At 45.3% G+C, this 18,402-nt stretch overlaps 1 protein-coding gene across 1 annotated transcript in view; it reads left to right on the plus strand.

Moving 5' to 3' along the window:
• Positions 1-6,142: 6,142 nt before the first annotated feature.
• The window catches only part of rims4 (regulating synaptic membrane exocytosis 4), a gene marked incomplete at its 3' end in the record, with an annotated part of 107,440 nt that continues 95,180 nt past the window's right edge, over positions 6,143-18,402 (plus strand). The window contains exon 1 of the mRNA XM_080494513.1: positions 6,143-6,272. Within this exon, the coding sequence (XP_080350639.1) occupies positions 6,176-6,272 (97 nt within the window). The 5' untranslated portion in view covers positions 6,143-6,175. The remainder of the gene's footprint in view (positions 6,273-18,402) is intronic.

Below are 18,402 nucleotides of genomic sequence, written 5' to 3' on the forward strand. Positions count from 1 at the left end.
GGAATTACAGGAATTAAAGCTGCAAAGATCTGGGTTGTTTTACAGTTGTTGCAATGTAAAATAACACAATTGTTGTGAACACAATTTGGACTTTGAGGCCCAGTTTCCCATTCTGGGATTAAGTCTCACTCTCCACTAAATCATGTTTTAAACCAAGACTTGCTGAAATGGTTTTCTCATATGTGGATCAAAACAGTTTCAGACTTGTCCTAGTGTTGAGTTACATAATTAACTTTTTTTTGGGAGACTAGAACTAATCCAGGTCTAAATCCAGACTTTAATTAAACTGGCCAGAGGCAGGTTGAATTTCAGATTAAAGGCTGTTGACTTCACAGTGCATGGTGGAAATGGACTACCCTGACGACATCAATGATGCTGAAAGACAATAATAATAACATTTAATTTGTAATTCACTTTGTATTAAACAATCTCAAGGTGTACAGAAGTTTCAAAATAAAACGAGTTGAAATTTTAAAGGTTATCGGGGTCATTGAGTGGCTAAAAGGAACCACATACTACATTTAATAAAAAGCTTTTGAAACAAAAACAAAAGCATTTTCCTAAATACATTTTTAGTTGTTTTTTTAATAGCATCTGTAGCCTGTGGGGGGGGGGGGGGGGGGGGGGGGGGCTCCACAGTTTTGGGGCTGGAGAGCAGAATACCCGATCTCTCATAGTGTGAAGGTTCATCCAACTTAACAAGTGTCCTCGGTCATCTACCTCTTGTCTAACTGTGAGGAACGGACGAGCAATGGCTGTTTTCTTCAGCTGAGTTTGAATTGTTTTCTGCAGATGCCAATATATCTGTGTGCGTGCGAGCCGCGTATTTGCCTATATGTGTGTCACATGAGAAGACACACATTTCCAAGTATGCAATGGGAGCAATTTGGACATTGGGATTGTCGTCTATGCATTCCTTTTTTTAGTGTTTGTGGGTGAATCATGATGTTTCTCATCAATTATGGAATGTCTTTTTCCTGTATACACTGTAGATCAGGAGTCAAACTCCAGTTCCACACACACTGTCAAAACCTATATTGGATCAATTTAAACCACATTAGTTTAGTCCTGTTTTTTTTTTTTTTTTTTGTAAACCAGGAACAGGAGACCAGGCTAAGATGTGCCCTGATTCTATCGATGGTTAATATTTATTGGCTGTTGAAAGAAATTACATGCATGAATTGTGATTAATAATGTTTGAGGTCTCCTTAGATGTCATCAGTCACTGTTACATTTTTTCTCTTTTAAATTTGACGCAACAGGTAATGTTTCTCTTTTTCTGTTATTAGGTGGAGCAGTCCGATGGCCCAGGCGTCGATGACGTACCTCTTCTCAGTCGGTGCCAGTTCAACAGATGTCACATTCTTCTGCCCAGAGAAGATTGCAGTTGTGGTTGAGGGCAACGTCGTTCTCAATGTCCCCACAGTGGCTGATGCATACATCATGCTATTTGCACTGATTTACGCCCTGCATTTAAGTTACCCAAAAGAGTTGGCTAGCACATTTGACTTGATCCAGAAAGTCTTGAGCTGGACGATGGGAAGTTGAGGTCCAGAGTGTTGAGTCGGAAAAATGACCTTTTGGCCTTGGAGTAATCGCTGTGGGTGTGAGTGGGTGGGTGTGGCTGTGAGTGTGCGTGTGGGTGTGTGAGTGGGTGACTGGGTGTGAGTGTGCGCGTGTGAGTGGGTGGGGATGTGGGTATGGGTGTGAGTGGGTGGGTGTGGATGGGTGTGAGTGGGTGGGTGTGGGGGTGTGTGTAAGTGGTTGGCTGGCTGTGAGTGGGTGGGTGGGGATGTGGGTATGGGTGTGAGTGGGTGGGTGTGGGGGTGTGTGTGAGTGGTTGGCTGGCTGTGAGTGGGTGGGTGGGGATGGGTGTGAGTGGGTGGGTGTGGTTGTGAGTGTGCGTGTGCGTGTGTGTGAGTGGGTGACTGGGTGTAAGTGTGTCGGTGTGAGTGGGTGGGGAGGTGGGTATGGGTGTGAGTGGGTGGGTGTGGGGGTGTGTGTGAGTGGTTGGCTGGCTGTGAGTGGGTGGGTGGGGATGGGTGTGAGTGGGTGGGTGTGGTTGTGAGTGTGCGTGTGTGTGAGTGGGTGACTGGGTGTGAGTGTGTCGGTGTGAGTGGGTGGGTGTTGATGGGTGTGAGTGTGTCGGTGTGAGTGGGTGGGTGTGGATGGGTGTGAGTGGGTGTGAGTGGTTGACTGGCTGTGAGTGGGTGGGTCTGGATGGGTGTGAGTGGGTGGGTGTGGATGGGTGTGAGTGGCTGTGAGTGGGTGGGTGTTGGTGTGGGTGTGAGTGGGTGGGTGTGGATGGGTGTGAGTGGGTGGGTGTGGATGGGTGTGAGTGGGTGTGAGTGGTTGACTGGCTGTGAGTGGGTGGGTGTGGATGGGTGTGAGTGGGTGGCTGTGACTGGCTGTGAGTGGGTGGGTGTTGGTGTGGGTGTGTTCACACTGTTCAGCTTAGAGACTAGATTTGGTTTAAACTTGGGTTGTCCAAACTAGAATCATGCCGATTGGTGCTTGTATTAAGCAAATTATCTTGGCCTGAAACCAAAACTTTGTAAAGTGTGAAGGCATCTGTTATTTGTTAAAGATATGCTCATATAAGTGCTGGTCCAATTCCCCCACATGGACAGCACTTGACCATTTTGTTTACATGTTGTTATGTGTATCAGAGATGCACCGATACTTCAGGGTCTGCCCATTTTGGCCTTATTCACTGCTATTTCCTCATATTTCACAGTTGACTGTGGCCAGTATTTATCTGATTGTTATATTCATGATTACTTGTTCGTATGCTGAAAGACTTTGAAACTCTTGAGTTATGTTTTTAGAATTTAATTCGATGTTAAAAGGTTTTATGCATTTTGTCCACTTTTAGAAGTTCCGTTCCTTCAATTTAACAGTTTAATTGTTTTTGAAGGGTTCATTCGATTGGTATTTTTCAGTAAAAGTTGTGACTGATGTTTTGATAATGTTTATTTAATAAAGAAGTTACTTGAAGTTAAATTATCTGCCTTCACATGTTTTTTCAATCACAGAATATGTTCATTTAGAAACTTTGATTTTGAGTTATTCAATCAATTTTGTGTAGTCGGTTTCAAATAAAGATTTAAGTGCACAATTGTGTTATTTTAAGTTGTAATTCAATGAAGGTTTTAATTATAAGAGGGTCTATATGAGTTTGTGGAATTTAAAACTGTTATGTTAACCTAAAGTAAACATTTTCTTAGTGAGGAATTAAATACTTTTTGTTGAGATAATGAAAACATTCAACTTATCAGTACTTGTATTGATTAGTAGAGTTAACCCCAAATACCTAGTAAAAATGACTTTATCAACAAGGTTTCTTTAAATTATAAAATTAAGTAAACTGGACTCATAGTGAGCAATTAGACTACTTAATAAAGAATGTTTATTGAACTTCCAAACATTTTTTTTTTGATGTAATCAATTTCAACAATTATTTTGAGTTCCATTAACTCCTCGGGTTCTACAGACCTTCTTCGTTGTCCACAGAACAAATAGATTTCCAGAAGAGGCTTTAGGTGGGGGTCAATCCAGAGGCAGCAGCCTGATAGGACGAACCATGGGGCAACATGTGAGAGCGGTTGCCTCCCTATCGGAAGGTTGCAGGTTTGATTCCACATGCTGAAGTGTTCTTGAGCAAGGCACAGAACCCCAAAACCGCTCCCAATGGATGGACTGAGTGCCTTGCATGGTAGCTGCCTCCATTAGTGTGTGAATGGATGAATGTGATGGGCGGTGTAAAGGGCTTACGTGGTGGAAAAGTGCTTTATCAGTGAAATCCATTTACCAATCACTTTTAACGACTGGCTTCAGCTGGCCACAGCAGGGGGCAGTTGGTGTTCCCTGGGAAATGCAGTGGCTGCATTGTGACATCTAGCATGGCTGGGAGTCACAAATACAGTTTTTTAAATATTTATAAATGAACAAACTTTTTCTGTGGTCCTTTGAAATCCAATATTATGCATTTTCACTTGAAAAGCAAACGTTTTGCTAACTGGAATGACTGAAGAATAAAATGAAACAACAAAGCTATTACCTTATGGAAAAAAAAGAGGATTATTTTTAAAGTAAAACATAATCTGAAATGTTAACTAAGCAGAAAGGGTGAGAACAGAATCAGCTTATCATAATAACTGATAATCGATGACCAATCCCTCTAGTCTATATTACCCGAGCACTCAGTGCTCTGAAGGTGCTTGGCACAATCTTTGAGTTTTTTTTAGTGTTTCCAATCATTTGAAAAGTCCACATGAATTAATTTGAATAATTTCCACATTTAACTATCTTTGGGTCCTCTCATAATTACTTATTTATTATTGTGAATATTTATTATTCTTATGATTATTATATTGTGAGCTGCTGGACACTGAATTTCCCCTCTTGGGAATGAATAAAGTATATATATATATATACATGTAGCATGTAGCTTGTATGACATAGCACGGCTCAGTGCAAATGGATCCGATGAGCAGTTAAACTACTGAGTGACATCAGGCTAAATGTCTCTGGTGATTAAGTTGCTGGTGTTGTATCAGCTATTCTCCTCTTGTATCGGGGTGCTTTACCAGAGAGCTGGTATTGGTATCGGTGCATCCCTATTGAGCATCACATAAACCCACCATCTCCACTGGTGTGTTTATGGGGAAAAGTGTCTTAATTGTACCACAATGAAAATGTGTCTTATATGTCAAATCTGCCATCTTCTTGGTTTATTTGTGTTTTCATGATGATCTCTGCTGTAGAGAGGCTGACGATGTCTGACGCCAGGAGACCGAGCGAGAGCAGCGACTGTAAACTTGTGTTACCCTGCATCTCTTCGCTGTCCCCCAGGCCCCGCCCATATTCTCTCATCTGCACCGTGACTGGTCGGTCTGCCAGCAAACGTCTGCTTGCTGTCCCCTCGCTCCCACCCCTCCTCCCTGCCTCTCTCTATCCATTCCCTCCCTCCCTTTTTCCCTCTCTCTCTTTCTCTCTCTCTCTCTCTTCATACAGCTCTCCAATGAATGAATCCAGTCAGATACAAGCTGTTAAACAGTGTAGCCTCTTGCTCTCTTTTCCTCTCACACCGTCTCTCTCTCTCTCGCTCTCTCTCTCGCTCTCTCTCGCTCTCACCATGTCTTTTCCCATCTCCGAAGCAGACAGTCAGTGGAGCATCGGCATCGCCACAGAGCACTACCGAGGACAGCAGAAATCGACAAACCTCTGCCGACAGCTGCATATCTGAAGATTTCCTGCAACACAGTTCAAAGCAGAAGCAGAAGCAACAGATTGATCGCAGCTGCAATTGCTGCTGATGTTCTCCCAGCTGACCCGGGCTTGGAAACGAGACAGACTGGGATCAGCTTCTGCAGCTGGCATCTACGGTGGTTTGAAAGTCAGTTTGTTTAGCATGAAAGAGACGTTCTGGCTCCGTTGAAAGCAGGAGGACAGGAGGACAGGAGGACAGGAGGACAGGAGGACAGGAGGACAGGAGGGAGGCACAGCTTTGACTCAGACTGAAAGCAACACGTTTCCTGCCGGGCATCAACATCACCTCTACCGCCGACGTCTCCTCCCACCGTTTGTTCCTCACCGTCAACAGGATCTTAAGAGACAGACAAGCAGGAGGCCAGACTGACATGCAGAGTGCAGAGTTCGGGGAGTTCTGTTGTGAAGCAGAGAGAGCCAGACGAGGTTCTGAAGACGAGTCTGCCTCAATTTCGCAGGAGGTTAAGATGCACTTAACTGTAAGCAGACAAGAAGCCTGAAACCAGAGGGAACCATGACAAGAGTGGAGCGACACGACCCTTCTGCACACAGCCACAGATAGAAGCCCGCGTTCATCGGCCAATTCACCGAAAGTCAACGTCCTGCCCACGTATCTTACTTTCTTTCATCTTTACGATGTTTTTGCGCCAGCGGACATCGGAGAAAACCCACCAGAACCTCTGGCTCATGTCAACCCGCAGGAGCCATTTGTAAGTGAGTTTCTTCGCCGACCTGTCCTCGCCTCGGGGCTCTTGTTGCTCCGCTCTTCTTTCCGGGGTGAGGTGGATCTGCCGTGGGGGGCAGCTGACAGCCGTCCAAGACGCCGCGAGCCGTACTCCGTGTGAAGAATGCCCAGCCGCGCCTGGCCAAACCAGCTGACCCGGGCCCGACGGCGGGCCTCTACATGGAGAGGTCGCAGAGCCGCATCAGCCTGTCGGCGTCGTTCGAGGCGCTCGCCATCTACTTCCCCTGTATGAACTCCTTCGACGAGGATGACGGCGGTGAGTGAGAAGCGAACATATGCTTCACTCAGCAGCCATATGTTATGTCACCTCAGTTGTGTTTCAACCATGCTGCTGAAGTTATTGTCATTTTTGTATTCTTTTATTTTTTTATTTTCTTGTTGCAGGCTACTTGAGCACTCAAACTCTCCATAAGTCACATTTTCATTTGGCTAGTATGTTAAATGATAGATCCAATTTGGCTTGTCTGTGTTTAGTGCTGAAGCAATTCGCTGATTAATGGATTAATCAACTCACAGAAAATTAACCGCCAGTGGTTTTGATAATGGATGGAAGTAATTTCTCAAGCCAAAATGCCACACATTCTTCAGGCTCTGCTTTTTAAATGGTAGTCAGACGGTCGGCTGTGCAGAATGAAGACAGAGACATGCAACACTGAAATGTTTAATTTTATTTTAGATGGACGTTTTTCATTTATATGGAATTTTAGCAATTGAATAATTAGATTTTGCTTTGAAGATACACAACGCTAATGTCGACATCCATGTTTCTTAAATGCCAGCATCACAAGCTGTGTGGACGTCTGAGCTGATAATGCTGGCATTTAACCAAAACTACACTGTGTGTGTGTGTGTGTGTGTGTGTGTGTGTGTGTGTGTGTGTGTGTGTGTGTGTGTGTGTGTCCAGTCTCCATGATGAGATTGTCTGCAGGATCAAGCCTTTTCTCAAATTCGATGCACCGGATGATGTAATGTCTTTTTCTCTGAACTACTATTATTACTTCTGTATATTACTTTTGATTTCCTGTCATACTAATCCCACCAGGAGAACCGCACCACGGGATTATCTTACTTTTTGTGGGCGTGTGCCACATAGCATCAGGTATTAATTCTGCCACAATGTTTCTGTTTATTTCTTTTCATCTTTCACACACAGACATGATAATGGTTTAATGCAACATCAAGGCTCAAGTCAAAAATGTTGAAAACAATACAAGTGTAACCTACTGGACAACTGCACCACAGCCATAGTAACTAGTTTTTCTGCTCTGAACAAAACTAGGATTAATGTTTCCTCCATGGTGTCATGACTCCCAGTCCATATTCGAGACTTGGTACTTTTATTTTGACAGTCACGATCCAACTTGGTGGTTGGCCCACGAGAATGTCCGTGTTCTCCCTTTGCACATTTGGTGAAGGTTTTTGTATTTGAATTACTTATTTGGGTAACATATCAACAAATCCCAAGCCACAAAAGCAGAAAAGGAATACAGAGTTGATACTCAAAAGGAGTTGGTAGAAGTTCACAGAACTTCCAAAAATCCTACGCGTCGTCATTCATTATAATTTATAGTGCAGGTTATAGACATCTGATTTTCAGTGGTCTAAAAAAAAAAAGAATCTAAAAAAAAAACTAAAGCGAATAGCACTAAGAGTGTTTTCATTTTTAACAAACTTTTCAAAATAAAAATGAAAAGTATGTTACCATTTAAGGATGCTTCACTACGAAAAGCCAAACAACAGCACCCACTAGTGGCCTAATGTGTAAACTACATAGTGTTGAGGGTTGCTACCGTTTTAGAGTAAATGGATGTAGCTTTCAAACCATTGCCATGAAAATGTGAAACTTTCCTGAAACAAAAAAACACAAAGGCAACGCGTTTTCTCTTGAAACACTTCGTCTGAACACAGTGTGAGTACGTGTTGGGTTGTACTTTAATCTGTCAGTGAAGCAGTAAAGCGACAGCTGTTCATTTCAAGGGGGAGAGGCTGTCGGGTCAAACGCATGTCTTCAAAGTCTACACAACCATTTTCCTTTCTAATAAAGCAAAGGTCTACCCAATGTTTTATTCAAAAATCTTTGAGTTCTTTAAATTGTTAAAACAGTAGAAACACAATAATCATCACATTTACTCAACATACAGTAGAAAATCTTTATTGAAGCCTTCACCCAAACCTGTGAGACTCCAGTTGTACTTTTAGAAGCCGCTGCGCACGGTGGGATTTTAGGCGTCCCAAATGAAAGATAGCGATTGTAAAGAATCTTGGTGATAACTTTGGTCTTGGTCTTAGTCAGTGGTCCAATGAGACAATGAGACCAGTTCAAGGATGGCCGTCGTCGTAGTCTTGCAACCACAGACGACTTGGAATAATTCTGGCGACTGCTGCTGTGACCTGCGTCAACTAAAGCGATGGTAACAACCCATGCTGTGTGTTTTTAGTCCAAGTTTTTTGGGGAGGTTTTATGAAAATGTGGGGAGGGAGTGGCAAGAGCAGGGAGGGAGTACATCAACACAAGGTGTAAGGACGTGGTCTGCATGCCACGCCTGGCCGTGAGTGGTTGCATCCATCTTACATTGCACACGTGGTAAGTGAGTTGTACGTGCTTACAATGTACAATCTCAGTGCGATTGCCACGTTGTCCTATGGAGGCTGTACTTACACGTGCTGCTCACGTATGACATCCTGACTCACTCGCATGTTGTAAGTGCGTGCAGGTGCGATGAACGTCCCGATGTCCCAGCTGCTGCTGCCTGCAGATGCCATCCAATTCCACCGCAGAGACTCCGGGTTCTGATGCTGCGAGCACACTTCAATAAAAACCAGCCCACATTCCAGCCTGTGTAGAAATCATGTTAAACCGTCATACGTTTACGTTTACGTCATACGTCATGTGTTTAAGAACACACAAATCTGAAATAAAGAGTTAAAAGGTAAGAGAATTTGGCTCCCCAATTAGAGGAGACCTGCCATATCTGGCAACACTGGCTGCAAGAGCAGTTTCAAGCAGCACGGAGTCCGTGCACTGTGCGCTCATTGGCTGTAGAAGACAGGCGTGTCACCTGTACGGGGGGGAATCCGCAGCCCAAATACAGCAAAAGTTTCTCTTGCAGAAAAACTGCTACAGCGTGGCCGCATGCTCCAAATCTATACAGAGGCTGTACTCACCTCGTACGGATCTCCAAATTCTGCCCACATTTTTGCACGTAGACAGCATGCACTTGCAAGTTGGATGGGTTGGGACCGCTTAACTTTCCAATGAAAAAGCAGTAAGTAGTGACATACTGTTCAGAGCCTCACTGGTGCGAAATCCAAACAAATGCAAAACAGGATGTAAACGAAGACGACAGCCTCATAGAGTCGTGGCAACAGAAGCCTCTTTTAGGAATACTCTCCAAACACATACATGTTCTGTTCAAGCTTCAGTAGTTTCTTTTTCATCAATGGATGGTGCATGCTTATGATGCTTATGATGCTTATGATGCTTATGATACATTATTCTTGCGCAGTCACGTGGACCCATGTACATCGTAGGCAGCAATTCAGTTTGCGTTTTCACGGTGCAATCCAATTATCCATCGACGGATCTTTTTCATTCCTTAATCCACTTGTGGCATTGTGAGGAGTCGTACATCCGGGACAGGTCCTCCACTGGGCAAACACAGAAAGAAACACAGCTTTGAGTACATTAGAGTTACTCTGATGTACTCTTACTCTGTTTGCATGATAATTTCAAGTGGAAATGAGCATAGACCTTCACCAACACCACATGGATACCTATGGATTACAAGGTAATCCATAGGTGATTCCACCAACCACTCCTTCCATTAGCTGTCATGGTTGTTTGAATTGCTTTATGCTATCACTGTATGACATTAATGTACACGCATTTTACAATTCCTATGAGCCCACAGACCTCTGACCCCAAACCGCTAACCAGGGTGATGACATTACTGCATCATGTGGCATATCAGAGCATAGGGAAATGAAAACGGAACATTTTGGCGTTGGTTTGATATCAAACAGAAGAAAACTTTTTGGACCTTTTCATGACCGAGACCTTGACCTTTGACTTAATCACACTATTAATTAATAGAATTATCCTTGGATAAACACAAATATCCCTGAAAATGTCATACAATCTGGGTGAAACCTTTGCCCCAACTTTCATAGAAGGTACCAGCACAGCACCCACTTGTGGCCTCATTTGGAAACTAGAACAGTTTCTGCGTTTCTGTCTGTACTGCGATCGTTTTCAAAGCTTTGAAGTCCATAGTGTATAAAGAGAGTCTAATGAATGTTTTATTGATGTTGGGAGGAAACTGCAGCTTTTGCATTGAGAGTGACGAACCAGGAACATTTTTACTGTGAACCAAGAGTGCAAACCACGACACCACCCCAAAAAATACAACTAAAATACTACTGAAAAAACCCCCCAAAAAACAAATTGTGGAGTTATTTGTAATTCATGTACAAAAGCTAACAGGAAGGAAGCACAATATCCTAATGTGAGTCTGCACCTTTTCCCTCTGCTATCGGATGATGTTTTCACCTTTTAACCAACCTGTGCAGCACCAAGCGGCAGACAGATACAACCAGAGACAAACTGGTGAACCCGGTGGAAGGCTGAGCAGCTAAAGAGCAACATATTTCCCTCCGGGGTTGGCGGAGACTGAAATTAGAGTGAATGGTGTTAGATTCACCGGGAAGTGAAAGGTATTGTTCCACACTGCTTGCTCACATCTAACTGATTTATCTTAAACCCATAAATACAGATGTGTTTTTGTGCATTCACCATTTATTTTCATGCTTCAGGGACATGAGCAGTCCCTGGAATAATAAAGATAGTAGAGCACCACAGACGTGATAGCTGACAGCTGTGCTGGCATGCGGTGGACAGCGAAGGTATTAAAACTGACACATGAGGGAAAAAAAGAATCAGCAGTGAGATCTGAATCTCTGAAGCAGTGAACAAGTTATTCTTGAACCTACCGGTCAAAACACAATGTGATAATGAGGTGGATGAGCAGCAATACATCAACTCTTAGAGGCAACATCCAGATTATAAAGCATCTTCTTCCTCTAACATCCAGACCATAGAGCATCTTCCTCCTCTAACATTCAGATAATAGAATCAGAATCGGAATTGTCTCTATTGTCATTGTAACAGGTACAATGAAATTGCAGAGAAAGTTTGGGGGAAAGAAGGACAACATGAGGAGAGGAGAGGAGGGGAAAAAAGGCAAATTCCAGACACAGGCACATTTAGCATCAACACAGACTGATTAAAACATGTTTTGAGACAAGCACTTATGGCATAGGAAGGGTAGTTTTCCAGCCCGCCGCAAGGAGGAGGTGTCTCGGTGCACAGCACATCGGGCGCGCAGCCATATCTCCTCCCACAGCCTCTGCTTGGATTTTGGGGGAGGGGAGTGAAGGCAGTGAAAGGTACTGTTTGCTTGTTTCTGCAGTTAGTCCAGTTCTGTTGTTGTGAGAAGGCCTTGAGTCCTGAACAGAGCACGCTTCCAGTCGGCCAGGGAGGAAGGGGGGGGGGGGGGCTTCGTTCCATGCTCACATCCAAGACAATTGAAGAAAAACAGCAGCCTTGGCGACTGGGTGTCTGGGAATCCGAAATGTAGATTAGATTTGTTTTCGTTCAGGCGATTCAGCTTTATATTTTGACCTTGAGTGTCTCTGGTCTTCATGCTGCTCCAAATCCTGGCCATGTTTTTTTTTTTTTTTTTTAGTATTTCAGCCGACTCTTAACTTTCTACAAGATCGTACCAATTTCACGTAAACGTTCAAGAGTCATGACTTGCGTACTCTTGAGTTCGTTTATCACATGAGTCTGAGCAATCAAAGCTCGGCACAGTCCCTCAGTGACGATAGGCAGCCTTCCCAATGCAGCTGCTAGCGTCTTCTCAACTTTGCGATAGATCAGAAAGCCTCCAGCCCCAATCATCAGCATACCTGCTATCATGAATCCCAATATGTAGAGGTCCTCCACCTCCTCCATGGAAAGAATGGCCAAACACAGTGACCTCCAGGAACCCCAGGAATCCAGCATGTATCCGGCTGCAAACGTCCCATCGGGACATGCAGGCTCTCTTTTGCCCGATTGTCGTGTCGTACAAATTTGGCCGATCGCATTGAGAGACCAGCTGATCAATTCCACGGTTCCGGTTGAATTCAGATGGGGGTGTGAAGAGAGGCTCTTGTTAGATCTGACACGAGACAGTAGAGGACGGGAGCAGCAAGCAGGGAAGACGAGGGGGAGAGGAGAGAAGAGAGAAGCGTCCACCTTCGCTGAGAGCCGGAAGAAGAGTTAGTTGGAGTCTTATAGAGCATCTCCCTCCTCTAATATCCAGATTATAGAGCATGTCTCCAATATCCAGATTATAGAGCATCTTCCTCCAACTAATGGATGTAACTGATTCCCTAATAAGTAGTGATTTTAAGAAACAACTCTTCGTGTTCAATTTAAAAATTATTCAATCATACTCGACTGAATTCAAAGACGTATAAATGTGAGATTAGTGTTATCTATAAGCAGTCAGAGCACATGATTGGTTGACCTGAGGTGCTGTGTCAGCCGCTTCGCAGGTGTTTGTTCAGCGGCAGCAGGCAGATTCGACTTGTGCACCTGCATGATGCATCACCTGGACCAAGGCGTGACGCCGTCGCCATCATTCACATAGCATATGTTAGCCATGAAAGCTAACATATGCTATGCGAAAACACTAACAGTACTTATGTTATTCGCTCACGATGCAACATGTTGATGCCTTTTCCAAAAAAATGACCCCCGCTATGATGTAATAACACGTTGGCAAGCTTCCAGATGCCCCTGGCATACAAACTCAACACACCCACCCAGGGTGAAGGTACACAGGAACCTTTAGAGACTCACTCAGGTGAGTCTCCAGACGCACTGGAAAATCTGGAGGCAGAGTTCGAGGTAATCAGAGTGGAGTGGCAGGCCACGGTTTGTGGCTTCCCGGCTAATTAAATGCTAATACGGCCACTGATTGTGGCTGACTGCAGTTAAATAGAAGCCTGATTGCAGGTTAATTTCTCTCTCTCTCTCTCTCTCTCTCTCTCTCTCTCTCTCTCTCTCTCTCTCTCTCTCACACACACATTCATTGATTGAGCAGTCTGATCTCTCAACAGTAAAGAATGAAGTGAAGCTTAACCATAAAAAAATAGTCATTGTGGATTTAACCCTTTGCTTGTCGTAAATCTTTCATATTCATCCACTCTAAAGGGATCTAGTCAAGACAACACAACCTAAATGAACACAAGACAATATTGTGTAAAACAACACAATGTCACACTATCTGCATTTTTAGTATCTAATGTGCCAGTGGTGTCATCATAACTGGTGTATTGGGTTTGCTCTCAATTTCTGATTTTTTTTTTTATAGAAACAGTAGAATGAAAGACAACTCTTTTGTGACAATCTTTTGATAAAATGTGTTCATTGTCACATGATCTTAGTAGGATTTATCTGTTAGCCATATTTATGTCTTAATGACCCACCCAACTCTGCCTCTGATTGGCTTGTCAGCCCTCATGCTGCACGATAAACATCGACAGTCTCCCAATGGGAGTGTTGTGGGTTTGAAACCCTGTCAAACTGTCATTGAGCAAGTCACTGAACCCCAAACTCCTCTCAAGCCGAATGCCTTTAATGGACGCTGCCTCTATCGGTGTGTGAATGTGGGTGTGAATGGGTGAATGTGATTTGCACATTGGTGGAAATTAGGGATGCTCGATATTGGCTTTTCTACCGATATCCGATATTCCGATATTGTCCAACTCTTAATTTCCGATACCGATATCACCGATACCGATATCACCGATACCGATATATGCTGGCTTTTTACATCAAAACTGTTAGGTAACAACAACATCAAATATCTCCTACTGTGGAATTAACACATTATGCCTAATTTTATTGTGATGCCCCACTGGATGCATATGTGAATCAAACATGGCTTTCCAAATGTACACACTGAGAAAAATAAGAGAACAACAACTTAAATTATGGAAAAAAGTGCCATATTTATTTAGTGTTAGAGAGAAACCTCAACAACAAACTCAACAACACCACAGACAATATAAAAAAAAAGGAAGAGGCATATCTTCAGTCCATTAGTTGTAAACAGTCAATGAATGAATAACTGGACATAACTTGTCAAATAATAGACTCAAACTGGCTCAATCTCTTTTAAGAGTAACACAATAGTGTAAATATAAACAAGAAAGGCACAGAAATGCTCACAAAATTAAAACAGCTCTCCTTTAAAGTGCAACAAAAACAAAGACTGAAGTTGACTCGTCCATATAACTGGTCTATTTCTTTTCCCATGTCCTCATGTGTAAGAGGGAGATTGTTCTGTATGAATACAAGCATCTCAGCATCTCAGCAATGTATGAGATTTCTCTTCTCATCAATGATGTGGGCACCAGTGCTGAACACTGGTTCACCGTCAACACTGGTGCAGGGTGCAGTCAGGTACTGGTACCAGTGCTGAACAGTGGTTCACCGTCAACACTGGTGCAGGGTGCAGTCAGGTACTGGTACCAGTGCTGAACAGTGGTTCACTGTCAACACTGGTGCAGGGTGCAGTCAGGTACTGGTACCAGTGCTGAACACTGGTTCACTGTCAACACTGGTGCAGGGTGCAGTCAGGTACTGGTACCAGCGCTGAACACTGGTTCACTGTCAACACTGGTGCAGGGTGCAGTCAGGCACTGGTACCAGTGCTGAACACTGGTTCACTGTCAACACTGGTGCAGGGTGCAGTCAGGTACTGGTACCAGTGCTGAACAGTGGTTCACTGTCAACACCGGTGCAGGGTGCAGTCAGGTACTGGTACCAGTGCTGAACACTGGTTCACTGTCAACAACGGTGCAGGGTGCAGTCAGGTACAGGTACCAGTGCTGAACACTGGTTCACTGTCAACACCGGTGCAGGGTGCAGTCAGGTACTGGTACCAGTGCTGAACAGTGGTTCACTGTCAACACCGGTGCAGGGTGCAGTCAGGTACTGGTACCAGTGCTGAACACTGGTTCACCGTCAACACTGGTGCAGGGTGCAGTCAGGTACTGGTACCAGTGCTGAACAGTGGTTCACCGTCAACACTGGTGCAGGGTGCAGTCAGGTACTGGTACCAGTGCTGAACAGTGGTTCACTGTCAACACTGGTGCAGGGTGCAGTCAGGTACTGGTACCAGTGCTGAACACTGGTTCACTGTCAACACTGGTGCAGGGTGCAGTCAGGTACTGGTACCAGCGCTGAACACTGGTTCACTGTCAACACTGGTGCAGGGTGCAGTCAGGCACTGGTACCAGTGCTGAACACTGGTTCACTGTCAACACTGGTGCAGGGTGCAGTCAGGTACTGGTACCAGTGCTGAACAGTGGTTCACTGTCAACACCGGTGCAGGGTGCAGTCAGGTACTGGTACCAGTGCTGAACACTGGTTCACTGTCAACAACGGTGCAGGGTGCAGTCAGGTACAGGTACCAGTGCTGAACACTGGTTCACTGTCAACACCGGTGCAGGGTGCAGTCAGGTACTGGTACCAGTGCTGAACAGTGGTTCACTGTCAACACCGGTGCAGGGTGCAGTCAGGTACTGGTACCAGTGCTGAACACTGGTTCACCGTCAACACTGGTGCAGGGTGCAGTCAGGTACTGGTACCAGTGCTGAACAGTGGTTCACTGTCAACACTGGTGCAGGGTGCAGTCAGGTACTGGTACCAGTGCTGAACACTGGTTCACTGTCAACACTGGTGCAGGGTGCAGTCAGGTACTGGTACCAGCGCTGAACACTGGTTCACTGTCAACACTGGTGCAGGGTGCAGTCAGGCACTGGTACCAGTGCTGAACACTGGTTCACTGTCAACACTGGTGCAGGGTGCAGTCAGGTACTGGTACCAGTGCTGAACAGTGGTTCACTGTCAACACCGGTGCAGGGTGCAGTCAGGTACTGGTACCAGTGCTGAACACTGGTTCACTGTCAACAACGGTGCAGGGTGCAGTCAGGTACAGGTACCAGTGCTGAACACTGGTTCACTGTCAACACCGGTGCAGGGTGCAGTCAGGTACTGGTACCAGTGCTGAACAGTGGTTCACTGTCAACACCGGTGCAGGGTGCAGTCAGGTACTGGTACCAGTGCTGAACACTGGTTCACTGTCAACACCGGTGCAGGGTGCAGTCAGGTACTGGTACCAGTGCTGAACACTGGTTCACTGTCAACACCGGTGCAGGGTGCAGTCAGGTACTGGCACCAGTGCTGAACACTGGTTCACTGTCAACACCGGTGCAGGGTGCAGTCAGGTACTGGTACCAGTGCTGAACACTGGTTCACTGTCAACACCGGTGCAGGGTGCAGTCAGGTACTGGCACCAGTGCTGAACACTGGTTCACTGTCAACACCGGTGCAGGGTGCAGTCAGGTACAGGTACCAGTGCTGAACACTGGTTCACTGTCAACACCGGTGCAGGGTGCAGTCAGGTACTGGTACCAGTGCTGAACAGTGGTTCACTGTCAACACTGGTGCAGGGTGCAGTCAGGTACTGGTACCAGTGCTGAACACTGGTTCACTGTCAACACTGGTGCAGGGTGCAGTCAGGTACTGGTACCAGTGCTGAACACTGGTTCACTGTCAACACTGGTGCAGGGTGCAGTCAGGTACTGGTACCAGTGCTGAACACTGGTTCACTGTCAACACTGGTGCAGGGTGCAGTCAGGTACTGGCACCAGTGCTGAACACTGGTTCACTGTCAACACTGGTGCAGGGTGCAGTCAGGCACTGGTACCAGTGCTGAACACTGGTTCACTGTCAACACTGGTGCAGGGTGCAGTCAGGTACTGGTACCAGTGCTGAACAGTGGTTCACTGTCAACACTGGTGCAGGGTGCAGTCAGGTACTGGTACCAGTGCTGAACACTGGTTCACTGTCAACACTGGTGCAGGGTGCAGTCAGGTACAGGTACCAGTGCTGAACACTGGTTCACTGTCAACACTGGTGCAGGGTGCAGTCAGGTACTGGTACCAGTGCTGAACAGTGGTTCACTGTCAACACTGGTGCAGGGTGCAGTCAGGTACTGGTACCAGTGCTGAACACTGGTTCACTGTCAACACTGATGCAGGGTGCAGTCAGGTACTGGCACCAGTGCTGAACACTGGTTCACTGTCAACACTGGTGCAGGGTGCAGTCAGGTACTGGTACCAGTGCTGAACAGTGGTTCACCGTCAACACTGGTGCAGGGTGCAGTCAGGTACTGGTACCAGTGCTGAACACTGGTTCACCGTCAACACTGGTGCAGGGTGCAGTCAGGTACTGGTCCAGCAGGGAAGAGGGCCTGGTTGAGCCTCCAGTCCTCCACGGACATTTCATTCACCAGGCTTCTCCTTCTTAGCCACGAGTCCAGCGTGTTGTATTAGTTGTTGTTAAACATCATCAAGCGCGCGCCCGTAAACGTCACATGCTGCGTTCATGCTGCGTTCATGTCGACTCGGAAATTCCAATATCGGTTGTAAAAATCCGATACCGATATTTCCAAATATTACATTTTTAAGTCAATATCGGAGGGCCGATAATATCGGACATCCCTAGTGGAAATCTATTTAGCTTTATCCAATCAAATTAGTCAATGCAGCGAGTTCGAGTTAATTCGACACAGAGTGGGGCCGAGAAAAATAAAAACTCCCCGGTGTGTCTCATGACACTGTCGAGTGATGCATCATGGGGGATTTGGAAGTAGGTGTATGCCGCATTCCCTGGACTACACCTCTGTGTTGTTGTTGGCTAACTTTAAAAAGATTAAATTAAATGAAAATACATCTTTTTATTCTCTCTCTCTCTCTCTCTCAATCACACACACATACGCGCGCACACACACACACACACACACACACACACACACACACACACACACACACACACACACACGCACACACACACAGCATGCTATGTTATCAGATTCCACCGTTCAAGGTGACAGACTGACAGCTGAGATGATTCACCTGCATTACACAATCAACATAAATAAAATTGAAGACCTGCTGAGCCTCACGCATTGATTCTCCTCAGCGTTCTGAGTCAGGATCACATCCAGCTCGTCTTGGACTGGGTGGGGGGCACACTTATTGTCCACAGAGTCTCTTATTTTCCACTTCTGTTTGTGATTTTCTGCTTTGTTGAGTGTCCTTGTTGCCATTTGCTGTATTTTGGTTTATTTATTTGTTTATTACTTCCTTTCACAAGAAGTGGTAGAAGCCATATTGAGAGGTTTGTTCCAAAGCAAAGAGCAATCATTTCTGAAAACTTGTCACTGTTTTATGCACTGAGCTGTTTCCTGCTTCACTGGAGGCAC

This window comes from Blennius ocellaris (genome assembly GCF_963422515.1).
Source record: "Blennius ocellaris genome assembly, chromosome: 4".
Taxonomy (NCBI): Eukaryota; Metazoa; Chordata; class Actinopteri; order Blenniiformes; family Blenniidae; genus Blennius; species Blennius ocellaris.